Raw genomic sequence first — 16020 nt, 5'->3', positions numbered from 1 at the left:
CAGCAGAACTGGAATCTGTTGACACAGTCAACAAACAAAGGCTATGACTTCCTCTAGATTAACTCAATTTTACTTCTGGAATCTGATCCAAACTATTTGCCAGCTGATGGCTCTGTGTGCATGGGAGATTTTGGGTCCGTTCGGTAATTATATGCGTTTGAAATCCTGTGTGTTGAATTTTGAAGAAATGTCTCCGGAATATGAAGAAAACACTAAATAATGCATGTAGGACAGCATTAGGCCAATTAGCATGCTGTGTCCATGGTTTCCCAGCCTCCTTCTGTCATCCATAAGCCGCACAGGAAGAGCCGCTGTCTGTGACACGTGCAATTTGGAATTTAATTGGAATGTGGGTCTCTAAGCAACACACGCTTATTACTGAGTTCTCTAAAACTAGCATACCTGTTGTATCTTCAGTGCAGCCTGCAGTCTGGATAGAGCAGTTTACTGAATTTTGACCAGCATGTCAAGTGTTTTTGTGAAGAGGTTTTTGATTTTAAGGAAGTGTGTCCAGCTGTTTCAGCAAAAAAAAAAAATCTATAAAAAAAAACAATGAATCACAGATCCTTTTTTCTCCTAACAGTGTTTTCAGCCGACAGTAAACCACACTGTGCTTCATTCGATTGTTCCACCTCTCTGTATCACGTTGAACTTCTGCACTTCCTCGCCAATTCTGTGAGAGGCTTCGTCACAACCGTTTTATATTCAGTGGCAACGACTTTCTGTCGTTAGTTAGTGCCTTCTGCTCAATCTAAACTTTCCGGAAAAAGCCTAGGGCAGAATGTGAATCGTCAGTGCGTTTCTGCTGTGTGTTGTGGCATACAGGGAGCAGTCCTCAAATGCATAGTGTTCAAATGCATTGTGGGACTCGAGCATGTTATCCAAATTGTGAGGATCACATAAGAGCAGTGCATTATGCATCATGTTATCCAACCAGTGAGGCGAGTATTTGTCACGGAAACATTGGCTAAAGTCACAGAGCTGTCACGGCAAAGTTGTTGGAAATCACAGAAATCCAGAAAAAAAGTGAAAGAAATCACAGTTAAAGTTTATTTATTAAATTAATTAATAGATCTCATGCGCGGCAGTGGGAAATGATTGGAACATGTGCAGCTACTAACAGCAATAACAAGTGCTTGAAGTTTCAAAAGATTGATAGCCAGTGACCAGCAGCTAGGAACAAATAGCCTACAGGTAAAATACATAGCTAAGTATGCTTCATTTGGTCTATTACAAAAGGTCTTTTTCCTTTCCTTTAACAGAACGTTGTTAGAAATCGAGCATGCACAAATCGAAAAAGTTGTGCACTGATAAAAATAAATAAAAAACAGTTTTTATTTGTTTCTAAATGTGTTGACCAACACATTTGATTGCAACAAATGACAAAGACAGGAATCTTGATCCCTGTGCATTCCAGAATCTGTATACATTGTTGAATTTTTCTGTCCCAGCAATACTCTTAGAAATGTGTATTCCTGTATGTATAACAATGTAGGCTATGTTAAGGTTGAGCTACAGTAATGTGAAAGTAATGACCCCCCCTGAAATTGATCAGATTTGCCTGAATTGTAAATAATATCTACACATATCTTTCCTGTCAGTATTTTTATTGCAAACTTGTATTCTATAACAGTACATTTTCAAAGACAAAATCAATTATTTATCAGCATTGGTTTTTAAAATAAGAATAAACGAACAAAATCTGATCCATTTCTGTTGCAAACCGCTGTATCATCTAAAAGTGCTGAGAAATCATGGAAAGCACTAGAAACGGAGGAAACTGCCTCAATGGCAAACAATGGGGAATGCCAAAAAATGGCCTGTGACTAACACCCAGCCTTAATTATAGGTCATTCTATCCACAGAGTGAGGATCATTGATCATGTTATCCATAGAATCAGGATCCCATAAGAGCAGCACATTATGGATCATGTTATCCATGGAATGAGGATCAGATGAGAGCAGCACATTATGGATCATGTTATCCATGGAATGAGGATCCCATAAGAGCAGTGTATTATGTTATCCACAGAGTGAGGATCACACTAGAGCAGTGTGTTGTGTTATCCACCGAGTGAGGATCACACTAGAGCAGTGTGTTGTGTTATCCACAGAGTGAGGATCACACTAGAGCAGTGTGTTGTGTTATCCACAGAGTGAGGATCACATAAGAGCAGAGTGTTATGTTATCCACAGAGTGAGGATGGCAGGGGAGCAGTGTGTTATGTTATCCACAGCGTGAGGATCACTTAAGAGCAGAGTGTTATGTTATCCACAGAGTGTGGAAGGCAGGAGAGCAGAGTGTTATGTTATCCACAGTGCGGATGGCAGGAGAGCAGCGTGTTATGTTATCCACAGAGTGAGGATCACGTTAGAGCAGCGTGTTATGTTATCCACAGAGTGCAGATGGCAAGAGAGCAGCGTGTTATGTTATCCACAGAATGCAGATGGCAGGAGAGCTGAGGCAGTGTGGGAACATGTTGTAAACAGTGGAGTGTTGTGTGAATGTGTACCCTGGAGGATAATAATGAGCTCATTGTTTGTCTGGCGGAGCTGAAACCAGTCCTACGCGCTCGTCCTGCCTCACTGTGTCGCAACCCAGGAACGCCCCGAGACCGCGTCCCTGCGCACACTGTAGAGAGGCGACACTGCCCTGCCAGCTCCTCCCCGCAGTGACACTCGGGTGAGATTACATCATCCTCTCACCTGGGGCTCAGATTTCCCCTTTGTTTCCACGGAAACCTATGATGTGCGGACAGAAGCGGCGTGAAATATTTAAAGTTCGCCACTGCGCCGAAAGCGCTTAAGCTCCGGCTCGGCTTTCCGCTCTCTGTCACCATAACGCAGCCCTAGATTACGACCCATTAAATCTACAGGACCGTAGAGCCTTAACTCAGCTCATGAGTGTGACCCGTTGCATTTTTATGACTTCATTTTATGACTTGAAAATGTGAAATGTAGCCCACAGCTTTGATCTTTGCAATCTTTACCAAAAAAAAAAAAAGATTGTTGCCAAGAAAAGATTTGCGACGTTAAGTCAGCCAATGAATATGCCTCTGAAATATTCAACTTTGAACGTTAACTCCGGTCTTGAATATGACGCATTAAATCTTTAAGAATAGGCTGTAAAGGGTAATGTGACAGTGGTGTGTAAGAGCGAACATGTCAGTGGGTACAAAGGCTAGTACGCAGAATGATAAATAAAACTGGCTTTTTATAATCTCATATTTCTCAGGCTTTGCTGTAGTTTCTGAGTCTCGTATGTGCCTGATATATTGTTCTGGGTGGGACATTAAGGAATGATAAAGCAGATCCCTGTGTGTGCTCTACAGGTCTGCTGGTTTCACCACCACACGCAGGAAGATTGATGCGCCCTGTTTTATCAGTCTTATTCAAGCGTACGGGAAGGTTATTCAGTTGGAAATATCTCTGTGATGTTACACGCCCTTGACTGATGATTCTCCGGTCTGGAGTGTACGGTAAAAGACGGTGTTTGCCTGGGCTAATGGAAAGTGCACTCCCAGAGAGGGAACGGTCCCGAGAGGAGGAAACCCGAGACAGGAAACGGACCCAGATCACACAATGAGAGGAGTGGCCAAGTTTTTATTTTTAATGGCTGGTTCTGAAGGCCACGTTGAGCAGAGATGTTCTAAACTGCAGAACCACGGGCGGCATGTGAGCTCCAGTTCCAAACAGTGAGCAGTTTGGCTGCGTGCTAATTCTAAAAGACGAAGCTGTTCTGAACAGCAGCACATCAGACCGCATGCAAATACTAACAAAGGAGCTGTTCCAGAAGGAATAACTTCAAACAACAGCAGGGCCGTTCCAGCCTACCTCAGGCAAAATTCTAATGCTAACGACTTAGCCGTTCCAAACTACAAAGAGCTCCGGTGGCATGCTAATGCTAACAGCAGAGCCGGTTCAAACTGCAATGCATCAGGCAGAATGCAGAATGCAGATGCTAATAACAGCCGAGTCATCCCTTAAGATAGAATATGAGGCAGCACGATGATGCAGACAGCCGAGCTGTTCCAGGCTACGGGACCTGAGGCACCATGCTAATGCTAAACACAGAGCTGTTTCAGGGAACAGCTGTCACCCTGGTCTCGGTATAATCATATTCATCGGCATGCCTGCTCGCCACATGCAATTTGATAAAGACAGGGCTGCAATTACAATTAGGGCCCGAATTGCACGTTACGCTAATTTGACGGCGTCTCGATCCTCCTCTGCCCCGCTCCCCGCATACACTCTCGTACAACGCCGTTAATTATCCTTCGCTCTGGGGAGTCTTAACACTAAGTGTAATTTAGAGGAAGCATTCTTAATCTTAATCAACAGCGTGTCTACATCGGACCTTTCTCCACAAGGTTATTGATTATGTAAAATGTTATTTTGGGCCCTTTGGCCAGTGCGTGTCGGCCTCGCCTACGCACTGCAGTTTCTCTTAATGGACAGCATCCAGCCCATTTGCGCAGGTTGTCATATTAGACTCTATCGGCCCCACCTCTCCAGATTCCTATTGTATCTGAGGCTGTATCTTCCCCATCTGTGGTTTTCCCATTAGACCTTGCCTGCACAGGTTCTCTCAGTTGCGTCAGTGCTTGGCGCCTCTGCTTTTTTTTGGTTGTTTTTTTTGTTGGGGATGGGATCAGATTAGCAGCGACGCGGTGCTTTTTTCCTTTGGCTCAGGCGAGAGACAGTCGACAGAGTGGTATCAGCCATCCCCCTCCCAGTACCCCACCCTCACCCCCACCTCTTGGCCGGTAAACGGGATGATGTCAGGGTATTGTCACGCCCGGGGGCTGATTGTGTTTGCGGGTTGCCATGGGGACGGCGGCCCTGTTTACGTGCGTGTGCCTACCGCCGCACAAAGCACCTCCTGTGCACCACAGGGCTGCCCGGCGGGTGTGGCCGTAGCTCGCTGTTAATTCCCCTTTATAAACACACTAACATAACACCTTTCATTCAGGGACTGTTCGATTTGTTTTCACACGCAATCAGGCTGTCATTTGCTGAAAGCCCGTGTTGTTTAATCACAGGATGTGATGGACAGGCACAGGGAACTGAAGTGGTGGAGTACCGCTGTCTGATTGGCACAGCTCCCCTGTGTGGATGAGTCCCTTTGTGTGAAAACATCCCCTTTTTCTTTTTTTTTTTTTAAAACTTCCTCACAGACCAGCGTTTCCCCATTCCTGACACCACGCACCGCAAAACTCCCTTTATTTCACAGCAGGAACTGCTCTGTTTGTTTTAAAGTTTGTGGTTTCGGTAGTGAGAGCTTTAGTCGGCCGGCTGTGTTAGTAAAATAAGCAGGTTTGTGTCGTGAAAGATTCAGTAGATAAATCGTGTTCATACAAGGAGCTGGTTTGAGCAGTGAGAGTTTTGGTGGAGATACCGTTTTTGTTTAAGGAGCTGATTTGAGTAGTGAATTTCAGTGGAATAGCCCTGTTTCTTAAAAGAGCTGATTTGAGTAGTGAATTTCAGTGGAATAACCATGTTGGTAAAAGGAGCTAGTTTGAGTGGTGAGAGAGACTGTGTTTGTAATAGCAGGTGGTTTGAGTATTGAGAGAGTTTCAGTAGAGAGACTGTAATAGCAACTTTGAGTGGTGAATTTCAGTGGAATAGCTCTGTTTGTTAAAGGAGCTGGTTTGAGTAGTGTGAGAGGCTGCTGTTCCACACTGTATACACAGAGAGGGCGAGGTCCTGGTGGCTGACCCCACTCTGTGGGGTTTCGTGTGTCCTGTAGCAGGTCCTGAAACCCCATGCCAGACAGGTGCTGGGACCTCGCCCCATTCCGTCCCCCTCTACAGCAGATCACCGATCACGTGCACATAGGTGCAGAAACGCATGGAGACGCGCATACATGCACCACACATGTGTACACATGCACACACACGCACCATACATGTGCACACATGCATACAAGCACACACACGCACACACACACACACATGCACACGTACACACACACACACACACACACATACACTCTTGCTTGCACTCATGCACGTGCACATGTAACATGTATGCAAAAGCATTGCATACCTGATTTTAGAGCAGAAAAGGGCTGGAACAGGAATATTCACCAGCAGTAATACTGGTACTGCTACCAGGCATTGAAAAGCAGGAGTTTGCCTGGCCAAGCTGCCTGGACCTTCGGTATGCAGAGCAGGAAGGGGCGATAGTGAATCTCACATGATGATCTATCTCTTAACACCCTCATAACAACAAGCAAATAATGTGTGAAACTCATTTATATTAGCTTAGGGCGAGCTGGTTTGTAGTCTTTTGAAGTAGTGCTTTGTAGTTTCTAACACTACTAGGCTGAGCATAAATTCATGCATTTGCTAGGGGGTTAAATTCCATGGGCTCTGTTTACCAAGCTCGGGTCACATGACCTGTGGGTGGCAGACAGTTTCTCACACAGAGGCCTGGTCTTTTACAGCCTGTTTTTACAGTCCTACACTGCCTGTAACATTGCACCACCCACAGGAACATACTGCCCCATTTACAGACACAACCTGCACCAACATACTGCCCCATTTACAGACACAACCTGCACCACCCACAGCAACATACTGCCCCATTTACAGACACAACCTGCACCAAGATACTGCCCCATTTACAGACACAACCAGCACCACCAGCAGCAACATACTGCCCCATTTACAGACGCAACCTGCACCACCTGCAGCAACATACTGCCCCATTTACAGATGCAACCTTCACCACCCGTAGCAACATACTGCCCCATCTACAGAAATGTACTGTCGTTGTATTTACCTACCAGTGGCAGAACATTGCAGTGTTCGGGCTCATGGTAATTGGGCTCTAAACTCAGCAATAATTAAAGTGGTTTTGTTAAAGAGACTCAGTGTGCGTGCAAAGGTTTCCTCCATGGTGCCTTTGTGCTTTTGGGCTGAATTGAGTTTGAAATGCGGAATGGTGCCTGTGGCAGGGCGTATCACCTGTATGTGGGGTGCTGCTGGGTGCCTATTGTTGTATTAAATGTGTATTGTTCGATTACCTGTTGTCGCCGCCAGCAACTTCGCAGAGTGCGTGCATCGTGAGAACGGCATCCTGGCCCCAGCTGAAGGACGCTTTGCATCTGTGAGCGTGCTCAGTGCGGAGTGGAGCGTAGGGTCTCTGAGCGCGCTCACTGTGGAGTGGAGCGTAGGGTCTCTGAGCGCGCTCACTGTGGAGTGGAGCGTAGGGTCTCTGAGCGCGCTCACTGTGGAGTGGAGCGTAGGGTCTCTGAGCGCGCTCACTGTGGAGTGGAGCGTAGGGTCTCTGAGCGCGCTCAGTGCGGAGTGGAGCGTAGGGTCTCTGAGCGTGCTCACTGTGGAGTGGAGTGTTGGGTCTCTGAGCGCGCTCACTGTGGAGTGGAGTGTTGGGTCTCTGAGCGCGCTCACTGTGGAGTGGAGTGTTGGGTCTCTGAGTGCGCTCACTGTGGAGTGGAGTGTTGGGTCTCTGAGCGCGCTCACTGTGGAGTGGAGCGTAGGATCTGAGCGTGCTCACTGTGGAGCAGAGGGTTTCTGAGCGCGCTCAGAACAGCATAGCTGCCATCCTCAGCTGCCTTGGGATAGTATTGGCCATGACCGGCATTCTCAGCTGTTTTGAGGGAATATTGGCAGTAACTGAGATGCTCAGCTGTTTTGGCGAATGCTTTGCACTGTAGGGTCCTGACGGGGGATTGGGGTGGTATTTTCCGTGAGCTGTCGTGATGTAAACTCAGTAATGACACAATGTAGTCCTTCTTCAGTGGAACATAGAGCTGCTCCTCCTACACCAGCAGAGAGCTCCTCTGTTGCACAGGTGAAAGTCTAGCCGACATGGCTGCTTATCAGGCCTGAGTGTTCATGGCTTTTCTTTCCTTGTTTGTGCGTATGGAAATAAAGACCGAGCGCTCCACAGCTGTCTCTCTCTCTCGCTCGCTCTCTCTCTCTCTCTCTCTCTCTCGCTCTCTCGCTCTCTTGCTTTCTCGCTCTCTCGCTCACTCTCACTCGCTCTCGCTCTCTCGTTCTCTCGCTCTCTCGCTCGCTCTCTCTCTCTGTCTCTCTCTCGCTCTCTCTCTCTCTCTCTCTCTGTGTGCTGCGCTCCAGGCTTTGCATATCAGTGGGTGTGGCATGCTCTCTGGCATGCACTGAGGATTGGAATACCCTCCTGTTTTCCTCAGACTGACTGAATGCCAGCTGCTACCTTGACCTGCAGCCAAGACGTCCAGGAAGCTGAGCCTACTTCTTTCAACTAAGCCTACAGTAGTTACAGATATCAAGCTAATCTGGGTCTGCATCCAGATACTCTCTCAGCTAAGCCTGCCTACCAATACCTACTGAGCTAACCTGGGTCTACATCTAGAAACTCTCAACAAAGCCTAGCTACCAAAACCTACTGAGCTTACTTGGGTCTACTTCCAGATACTCTCTCGACTAAGCCTAGCTGCAGATACCTGCTGAGCAAAGCTATGCTCACCAAACTCAGCTGAGCCTACCAACAGATACTTACACAGGGCCTGCATGCTTAAAAATACTTAATCGGCTGTGCCGGGCCCCCGAGATGCTGTCACTGCACTACTGTCTGTCTGGCTGTCCCCAAGCGGCTGTGTCTGTCCTGCTGTCTCTGTCCTGTCCCTGTACCTCCACCTCCCTCCACCGGGGACGTATTAATCTCTCCCACGTGCGGCGGTGGAGGCTGGTGTTGTGCAAACCGGTAAATTCCCGTTTGAAACGCACCAGACGTTGCGTAAGGGGGTTGGCTGGGCAGGGCTGGGCTGGGTACTGGCCTAAGTCAGCGTGCAGTCCGGGGTCTCGTCATGCTTCATTACGTCATGCTGTAAGGCGACGGAATGTGATTAGAGGGTGGAGGGTGTCTGCGGGTTAGCAGGACAGACGGAGTGCTGGAATCACTTTGGGCCTGTGGCTCAGTCATCCACGGATCACTCATTTCTCTCCCTTGTAAATGATTTAAACGAGGGCGACATGGCTCAGGCAGTAAGAGCAGTCGTCTGGCGGTCGGAGGGTTGCCGGTTCGATCTCCCGCCCGGGCTGTGTCGAAGTGTCCTTGAGCAAGACACCTAACCCCCAAATGCTCCTGACGAGCTGGTCGGCGCCTTGCATGGCAAGTGTGTGTGAATGGGTGAATGAGAAGCATCAATTGTACAGCGCTTTGGATAAAGGCGCTATATAAATTCCAACCATTTACCATTTAATACGGGCTACTTTAAACCTTAAGTTAGTAGAATTTATGGGAAGTTCTGTAAGGTATTAAGTGTGTAAGCTGGAAAATGCGTCACTTGGACACACATTTCCAGCTGCCGTTATTTGCCTTATTACTCACTGAGAGGAGTAGTTCCTATTCCTGTTTGTTATTTTAAGAAGGTCCCATGTCGTTCTTTGGTGGAGGCTGCATTCCAAGTCCATACAACCGACAGTCTTACTGTGGGATGGGATAGACTGACACTGCCCTCTAGTGGCACACGACGTTCCGTGCTCTTTCACACAATGTCTTCACTGTCCCAGCTGTGATAGATGTTAGATATAATAATGTTTCCCACAGAGAGCTGTACCTCTCGGTCACATTAGCGACACAGTGCATCTGTGTCTTCCCGCATCTATTTTGAGACGAACTGCTGATGTTTATGAAAGCACATGGAGAAAAGGGGCATTATCCAGACCAGAGAGATATTGGAGAAATCAGGAGGAATGAGATTTCACATTGAACATCTCTCACACAAACTATATTGGGAGCAGTGTGCTGTGGTGAATTGTGTTAGTGTCTGGGGTCCTGTGCTTTGGTAAACATTTCACGCCTGCAGGCTATACTGTGGTGAACCGCTGGTGCTGGTGATTCTGTGTTGTGGGGGGGCGACATGGCTCAGGCAGTAAGAGCAGTCGTCTGGCAGTCGGAGGGTTGCCGGTTCGATCCCCCGCCCGGGCTGTGTCGAAGCGTCCCTGAGCAAGACACCTAACCCCCAAATGCTCCTGACGAGCTGGTCGGGGCCTTGCATGGCAGCCAATCACCGTCGGTGTGTGAGTGTGTGTATGAATGGGTGAATGGAGAAGCATCAATTGTACAGCGCTTTGGATAAAGGCGCTATATAAATGCCTGCCATTTACCATTTGGCAAGCTGTGTTCCTGCCTGCGCTGTTGTGCTTTGGTGAACTGTGTTTGTACCCCTGCTGACGGTATCTGTGTTTGTGTCCCTGCTGACGGTATCTGTGTTTGTACCCCTGCTGACGGTATCTGTGTTTGTGTCCCTGCTGACGGTATCTGTGTTTGTACCCCTGCTGACGGTATCTGTGTTTGTGTCCCTGCAGATGTGAAGGGGCCATCCACCCACTGCCTCTCCTGCGGACAGTCTCCGTACGTAGACCACAGCATGTGGAGCAGGAAGTACTGCATTCTGACTGACAGCCAGCTCATCCTGCTGAACAAAGAGGAGGAGGTGAGTGCCACCTGATACCTTTAAGTGTGTGTGTGTGTCTGTGTGTGTCCGCGGGCGGGGTGCTGCAGTGTAAGCAGGTTTCGATCAGTGTATAGCTGTGAGTGGTATGCAAGGCAGGTTTGTGTTAAGGTTGAGAAATATACAGGTTTTCACACCATTACTGACCTTGGACATAAGTGTAGAGTGTTGTAAGTAATGTGTGCTACACAGTGTGTGCCCTTTGACCCCTGACCTCTCCCCTCTCACAGGTGCCAGTGGAGGTCACGCACGAGAGCCCCTCGGAGTCTTCCAAGGGCAGGAGCCTCCGCAGGACTGTCAGCGTGCCGTCCGAGGGGCAGTTCCCTGACTTCCAGACAGATGCCGCCACCAAGCTGGGTAAGCCAAGCCACCGTGCCCTGCTTATCTGAACCCAGTGAGCCATATGCACTGGTTTAAGAGTCCAGAGCGCAAGGTGGCTACAGTAACTCTGAAGCCAGCAGCCATACTATCATGCACCCAGCTCCTGCCAAATGGCTAAAGCTAAGCAGGTGTGGTCTTGTTTAGTACTCAGATGGGAGACTTCCTGGGAAAATTAAGTTGCTTCTGGAAGTGGTGTTGGTGGGCCAGTAGGGGGCAATCTCCCCTCTGGTCCAATTATCCCCAATGCCCCAGTGCACTGTGCTGTAAAGACAGCATCTTTCGAATGAGACATTAGTCCAAGGTCCTGACTCACTGTGGAAAACATTGTTCTCTCCCTCTCCACCTCAGCTGGTGTGGTGAGTGTTCTGGCGTAAAATGGCAGCTGCCCGGTTGGTGGTTGATGCATGTTTCCTCCTCGTCACTGGAAGCGTTTTGAGTGTCTAGAAAAACACTATATAAATGTAATCCTCTATCTATCTGAAGTTTTGGCACCTGGCTTCATCCAGCCATGCTGAAATGGAGGTGCTGGCAGAGAGGTTTGGTTAAAGGGGGAGGCGCATGGAGAGAGGGGTTGCGGGGTAACAGGAAGGAGGTCAGTGAGGAGGTGCAGTCAGGAATGTTGTGTCTCAGTCCAGGGGATTTTACAGAGGGGGCCTGGCAGGACTGTGAGCAGGTCACATTTGGAGGCTGAAAGCGTTGTCTGTCTGCTTTTCAGAGAGGGCAGAGAGTGAGGGCGTAGGGGCAGGGGGAGAGGGCGTGAGGGTGTGGGCTTTCAGCTGCTCTATTGTCTGCAGACATACAGAGATGGACAGGGCCCGTGACTGGGGGGTGTGACCTTGTTAATCTGGTCAGCATTCAGCCTCCTCATTCGCATGATAATGTCTGCTTTCTATAGCCGATGCTGCCGTTAGTCTCCTGCAAGCTGACTTGTGATGGACGTGTAGAAGTATGGAACTATCTCAGACTAACAGATGCAGTGATTGTGTTTGGAAAATATGAGCATGCCTGGACAAGCTAAATAAAAGATACGCTATTAGAAATAAAACAGGAAGACAAATTAGAAATGCCTCTAGAAAAAAAATACCAATGTAGGTCATTGGAGGACACATGTTCAGCATGTTCTGTGGTTTTGTTAGGAAAAAGCCAGTATGGGTAGATGCTGGTGGTAGTCCACCATGGAAAAAAGAATAAGCAAAAAGACAAAAACATTATTGGTGATAACAGATTTCCGGTCATTTGGAGGTCTTATGATTGCAGTGCTTGCTGGTGGAACACAACAGGTTAACGCCATCTGTGTGCCTGTATGTACAAAATAGGAGTGAATGAGCCGAGATTAATATCGTACATTGTGTGCTGCCGGAAACAGGATTAAATAGTTAGTGTGGGCAATGAGAGAGTGCAAGCATAAAATTAAACTCTGCATTGCCAAACTTCATTATGTTTTTATTTTTCTTTATCATAATTTTGATATGTCTTCTAGAGCAATGTTTTTTTTTCTTTCTAGTGTTTTCACCTTTTGTTTGATAATTGGCGCTTTGCATGTGTTATCTTGGCGCAGCGTCCACCAACTGCCTATGCAGGGTGGGCGGTCCTGTTTACATGCTTCCATTAACGTCCAATTATTGTCGGAATATGCTGCCTTGGTTTGTTACAAAACAGCACACACGTGCGGGCGCTTATTTGAAGTTGAAAAATTAGATAGGACTTATGAATTATCACCACTCTCTAGTTAGGCTACGGTTACGTTTTGTCACCGAATTCGACCCTAGTTGATTTTTAAGTTGTTGTTGCCTTCTTACAAATCACTAAGAAGAAGAAAAAACATGTCGTCGTGCATAAATATGTTGACGTTCGAAATAAACTGATGGGGTTTCAACTCTTTGACGATGATGTATGCTGCCTGCCGGATACACATCGCACATTTGTGTGTCTAAGCATACAGTTTCTGCGCATCTTTCAAAAACGGACGACACAAAAACAGCATTTGGCCAAAGTAACAGTGGGAGGGCGACCTCCTGTAGATCGGTGCTCGCCTCATTTTGAATAGCTCGGCGACTGTTACAGGGCTGCGTGTGCGCGGGCGCGCGGGCGTGGGGATGCACTCAGATAGAAGGACTGCTATTGTTGTGTTCTTTTCAATGGAGCAATAGAGAGAAAAGCCGAGTGGGTTTGACTGGCTTGGGCTCCGGCTTTTCTGCATTCCTAAGAGTCCAGACTGAAGAGAGCGAGATCAGTGCGAGCATGTAAGGGACACACTGCGAGTTCAATTGCGTGCTGTATTTGTGGAAGTAATGTGGATGTCTGATTTACGATCATGGAATTTATAGGTAAAATTTTTGTTTTTTATTTATCCAAGCAATTACAATGTATTTCGTACCAAATAATAACTACTTTTTCTACATTTGTCGTCGTATCCCGCCTTACTCCAGATTAAGACGTTTGTTCCCATTATTAGGCTCATGCATGGAGCGACTGCCCAGGGCTTTAATATTTGGCCCTGGGCAGTTAACGAACTTATATTTGAATGATGAAAGTCGTGTTGAAGCGCAGGTTAATGACCGAGTGACACTTAGTTCTGACATTTAATATTTTATCCAGCACTTTTCTTGACATATTCGACTGACATCGCTAGGAATCAAAACTCGCACCGGGCGTTCGATTGCTCGTATCATACAGTGCGACTTGCGTTTGGGGATGTGGTGCGATAATTTTTAAAATTCCCAAAGACTCATTCATCAACTGGGCAAGCAAATAGAGTTCGAAAACATGTAGCGAACACAGCTGGGCACGGCTGCCGTTGTACTGTTATCCCGCATTGTGAATGCTTCCGACGAGTATTGGCAGCAATCTGTTCAATATGTCTCTTAACAATAACAATAACTTACGCGTGGCTTGTATTTCTGTTGGCCCCTACCAGCTGTCATTTTAAACTGTCAGTTTAATCACATAAATAATTAGAAGGAAACATACAGTAATTCATTGTCTTTTTGGTCTTCCACAGTTCGTTTCATTCGAAGTGAAAACTTCTTATTCGAGTTTTATATGAAATGATATTTGGTCTACGTATAGTTTGTGATGAATGTTGTCAGGATACATGTTTGCTGTAAAGATTAATTATTCACCTGCAGACTTTAACCTGGCCACGTGAACTGGATAAGAGCGTCTGCCAAATGCCAATAATGTAATTTCACACTGATTTTCAAATGTTGATCGTTATCTTGAATTAATCTCGTGTTGAATTAAGCCTGATTGAAATTTATTTTTGTTTTATGTCAGAAATGTATGTGAGGGCTGAGGCTAAATTAAATTACAAGACTTCTAGCACAGTTTTTCTTTTCTTTTTGGTGCCAAAGTAGGTGTGTGTCCTTGAGTAGTATCCTGAGGTGATGACAAGGGGAGGTGGTGTCAGACCAGCAGGGCGCGTTTAGTGAGTTCAACATCCAAACAAAACCGGTTCTCTCACGTGACTCCCAATTCCAGAAATAGGTTTTATTCTGGGCTTATCTGCTGGTAAATGGAAGTGTCTGAATTCCTTTATGTCTGCAAATAGAAGCCAGTTTTTAGGTGTCCTAGTGTGGATCTGAATGGATTGTATTGGAAGGGGAAGGGGGGGGGCTTACAGTGTTCATTAACAGGAACTGAGGATGTGAAGAGGTTTAACTTCCCACAAGAGGGCTCATTGAGCAATTACATCTGTCCTCATTTTCTCAGAAACTCAGATTGAAACAAAGCTGGCCTTCCTCTGCATTTTCATTGAATTACGTACACTACACGTTTTCTCATGAATTTTCACTGGAGTGCCGTGGAAGGGGATTATTTATTTAGAAAACGTCTCCACTGGCCACTCATTAAAGTGCGTTACAACACATTTCTTTTTATTTAAATGTTTTACCTTGGAGATTTGGGGCTGTTAAAATATGGGTTCTAGTTGGCTGTCTCTGCCTTGTTTTGGAATGTTTGCTCAATTGGAGGCATCATTGCTCAGGGAATTAATAGTCCAAAGCCCTCTTTTCTGTCAACATTTCATACTGGCTCCAGCATTAGCCTGCTGCTTCATATTTCTGAAATGTCATTATATGAATAGTTCAATTGTAGATTATTTTGTCGTTAGTTTCACCTTGGAAGTAACACCCTCATCATACTTCACAAGCAGAAAGTTGGTAGAATTGGCTACATTTAGCTTTCAGTGCAGAAACGCTGCTATCATGCCTGGACAAGCAGAGATTGTTTTGGTAACTTCACGTCAAGGACAGAGCCCGGTCATTCAAATCTTTTCATTTTCTCAAAATATGATTCAGGAAGAATAGGCCTACTCATCAGTTACTCATTCTACCTTCTCTTTTTGGCACGTCTCAGATTCAGTTGTTATGGAAAGGCTTCACTTAAAGACAGAATAACAAAGGACATGTTCAGCACTGATTTGAAGAGATAGACTTGAATATAATGATGTTTTTTATGCTGTGTGAATACTCAGAAATTAAACGACGACAGATAAGAAATTGGAGTAAAGCCAAGATTTCTCAAAATGGCAGTGGAAGCTAATAAAACAAAACTAATTGGGGAAAACCCTTGAGTGGTGAAGAAATAAATGCATTGGGCTTAAACTAAAGTGAATAAGTAGCCCTTGGAGCAAAATAGTTTAATGACGCCTCAACGCTTTTCGAGACTCAACACTTCATATTCTCTTCCTCAGGCACTTTGTGCTGTTTCAGCCTAATACATTTATTCTCAATGGTTTTCCAGTTTTTTTTTTTTGTATTCATGCAAAAACTCCAGCCATGAGTTGGTCTCAAATTTGGTAAACTGGCATTACAAAGGAGTGGCCATAATTCAGAGACGTGGTCTCGTGCCATACGGAGCGACGGGCTTATTCTTTTGTACGCAATCTCTGATCTGGGTTCAAAACCTGCACACAACACTGTCGGAGCTTATATCAGGCTTAGTCATCGTGCAGATGTAGAAACACAGCGTTGCTGTTGGTAACCCATTAAACATCCCGATTCTTTAATGCTTGAAAGCACTGGAGTGGGCATTTTTCCTTTCTGTTGGCTTCCAGTCTCAGAGGATATTTTTTTTCCCCCCACCTTAACTGACCCTCCACTGGTAATGGAGATATGTGAGATGAAGTTTGGAGGGTGTGGATTAATTATTCATGTGCAGCAGGATGCTATTAA

General features: G+C 46.2%; 1 protein-coding gene across 10 annotated transcripts in view; it reads left to right on the top strand.

The window, feature by feature from the left end:
- rasal2 (RAS protein activator like 2) overlaps nucleotides 1-16020 on the top strand; it is a 73483-nt gene that overhangs the window by 19756 nt on the left and 37707 nt on the right. For 9 of the 10 annotated variants that reach the window (XR_009708698.1, XM_061241206.1, XM_061241200.1 and 6 more), the window contains 2 exons: nucleotides 10320-10447; nucleotides 10696-10822. Coding sequence is in view for 9 of the 10 variants with exons in the window: in XM_061241206.1 (XP_061097190.1) it covers nucleotides 10320-10447; nucleotides 10696-10822 (255 nt within the window). In the remaining variant the exon portion in view is untranslated. Of the gene's footprint in view, nucleotides 1-10319; nucleotides 10448-10695; nucleotides 10823-13074; nucleotides 13174-16020 lie in introns of those variants that run through there. The other variant, XM_061241210.1, reaches the window with a different exon arrangement.

This window comes from Conger conger, chromosome 5, assembly GCF_963514075.1.
Source record: "Conger conger chromosome 5, fConCon1.1, whole genome shotgun sequence".
NCBI classification, from domain to species: domain Eukaryota; kingdom Metazoa; phylum Chordata; class Actinopteri; order Anguilliformes; family Congridae; genus Conger; species Conger conger.
This window is presented reverse-complemented; position numbering and strand designations above follow the sequence as displayed.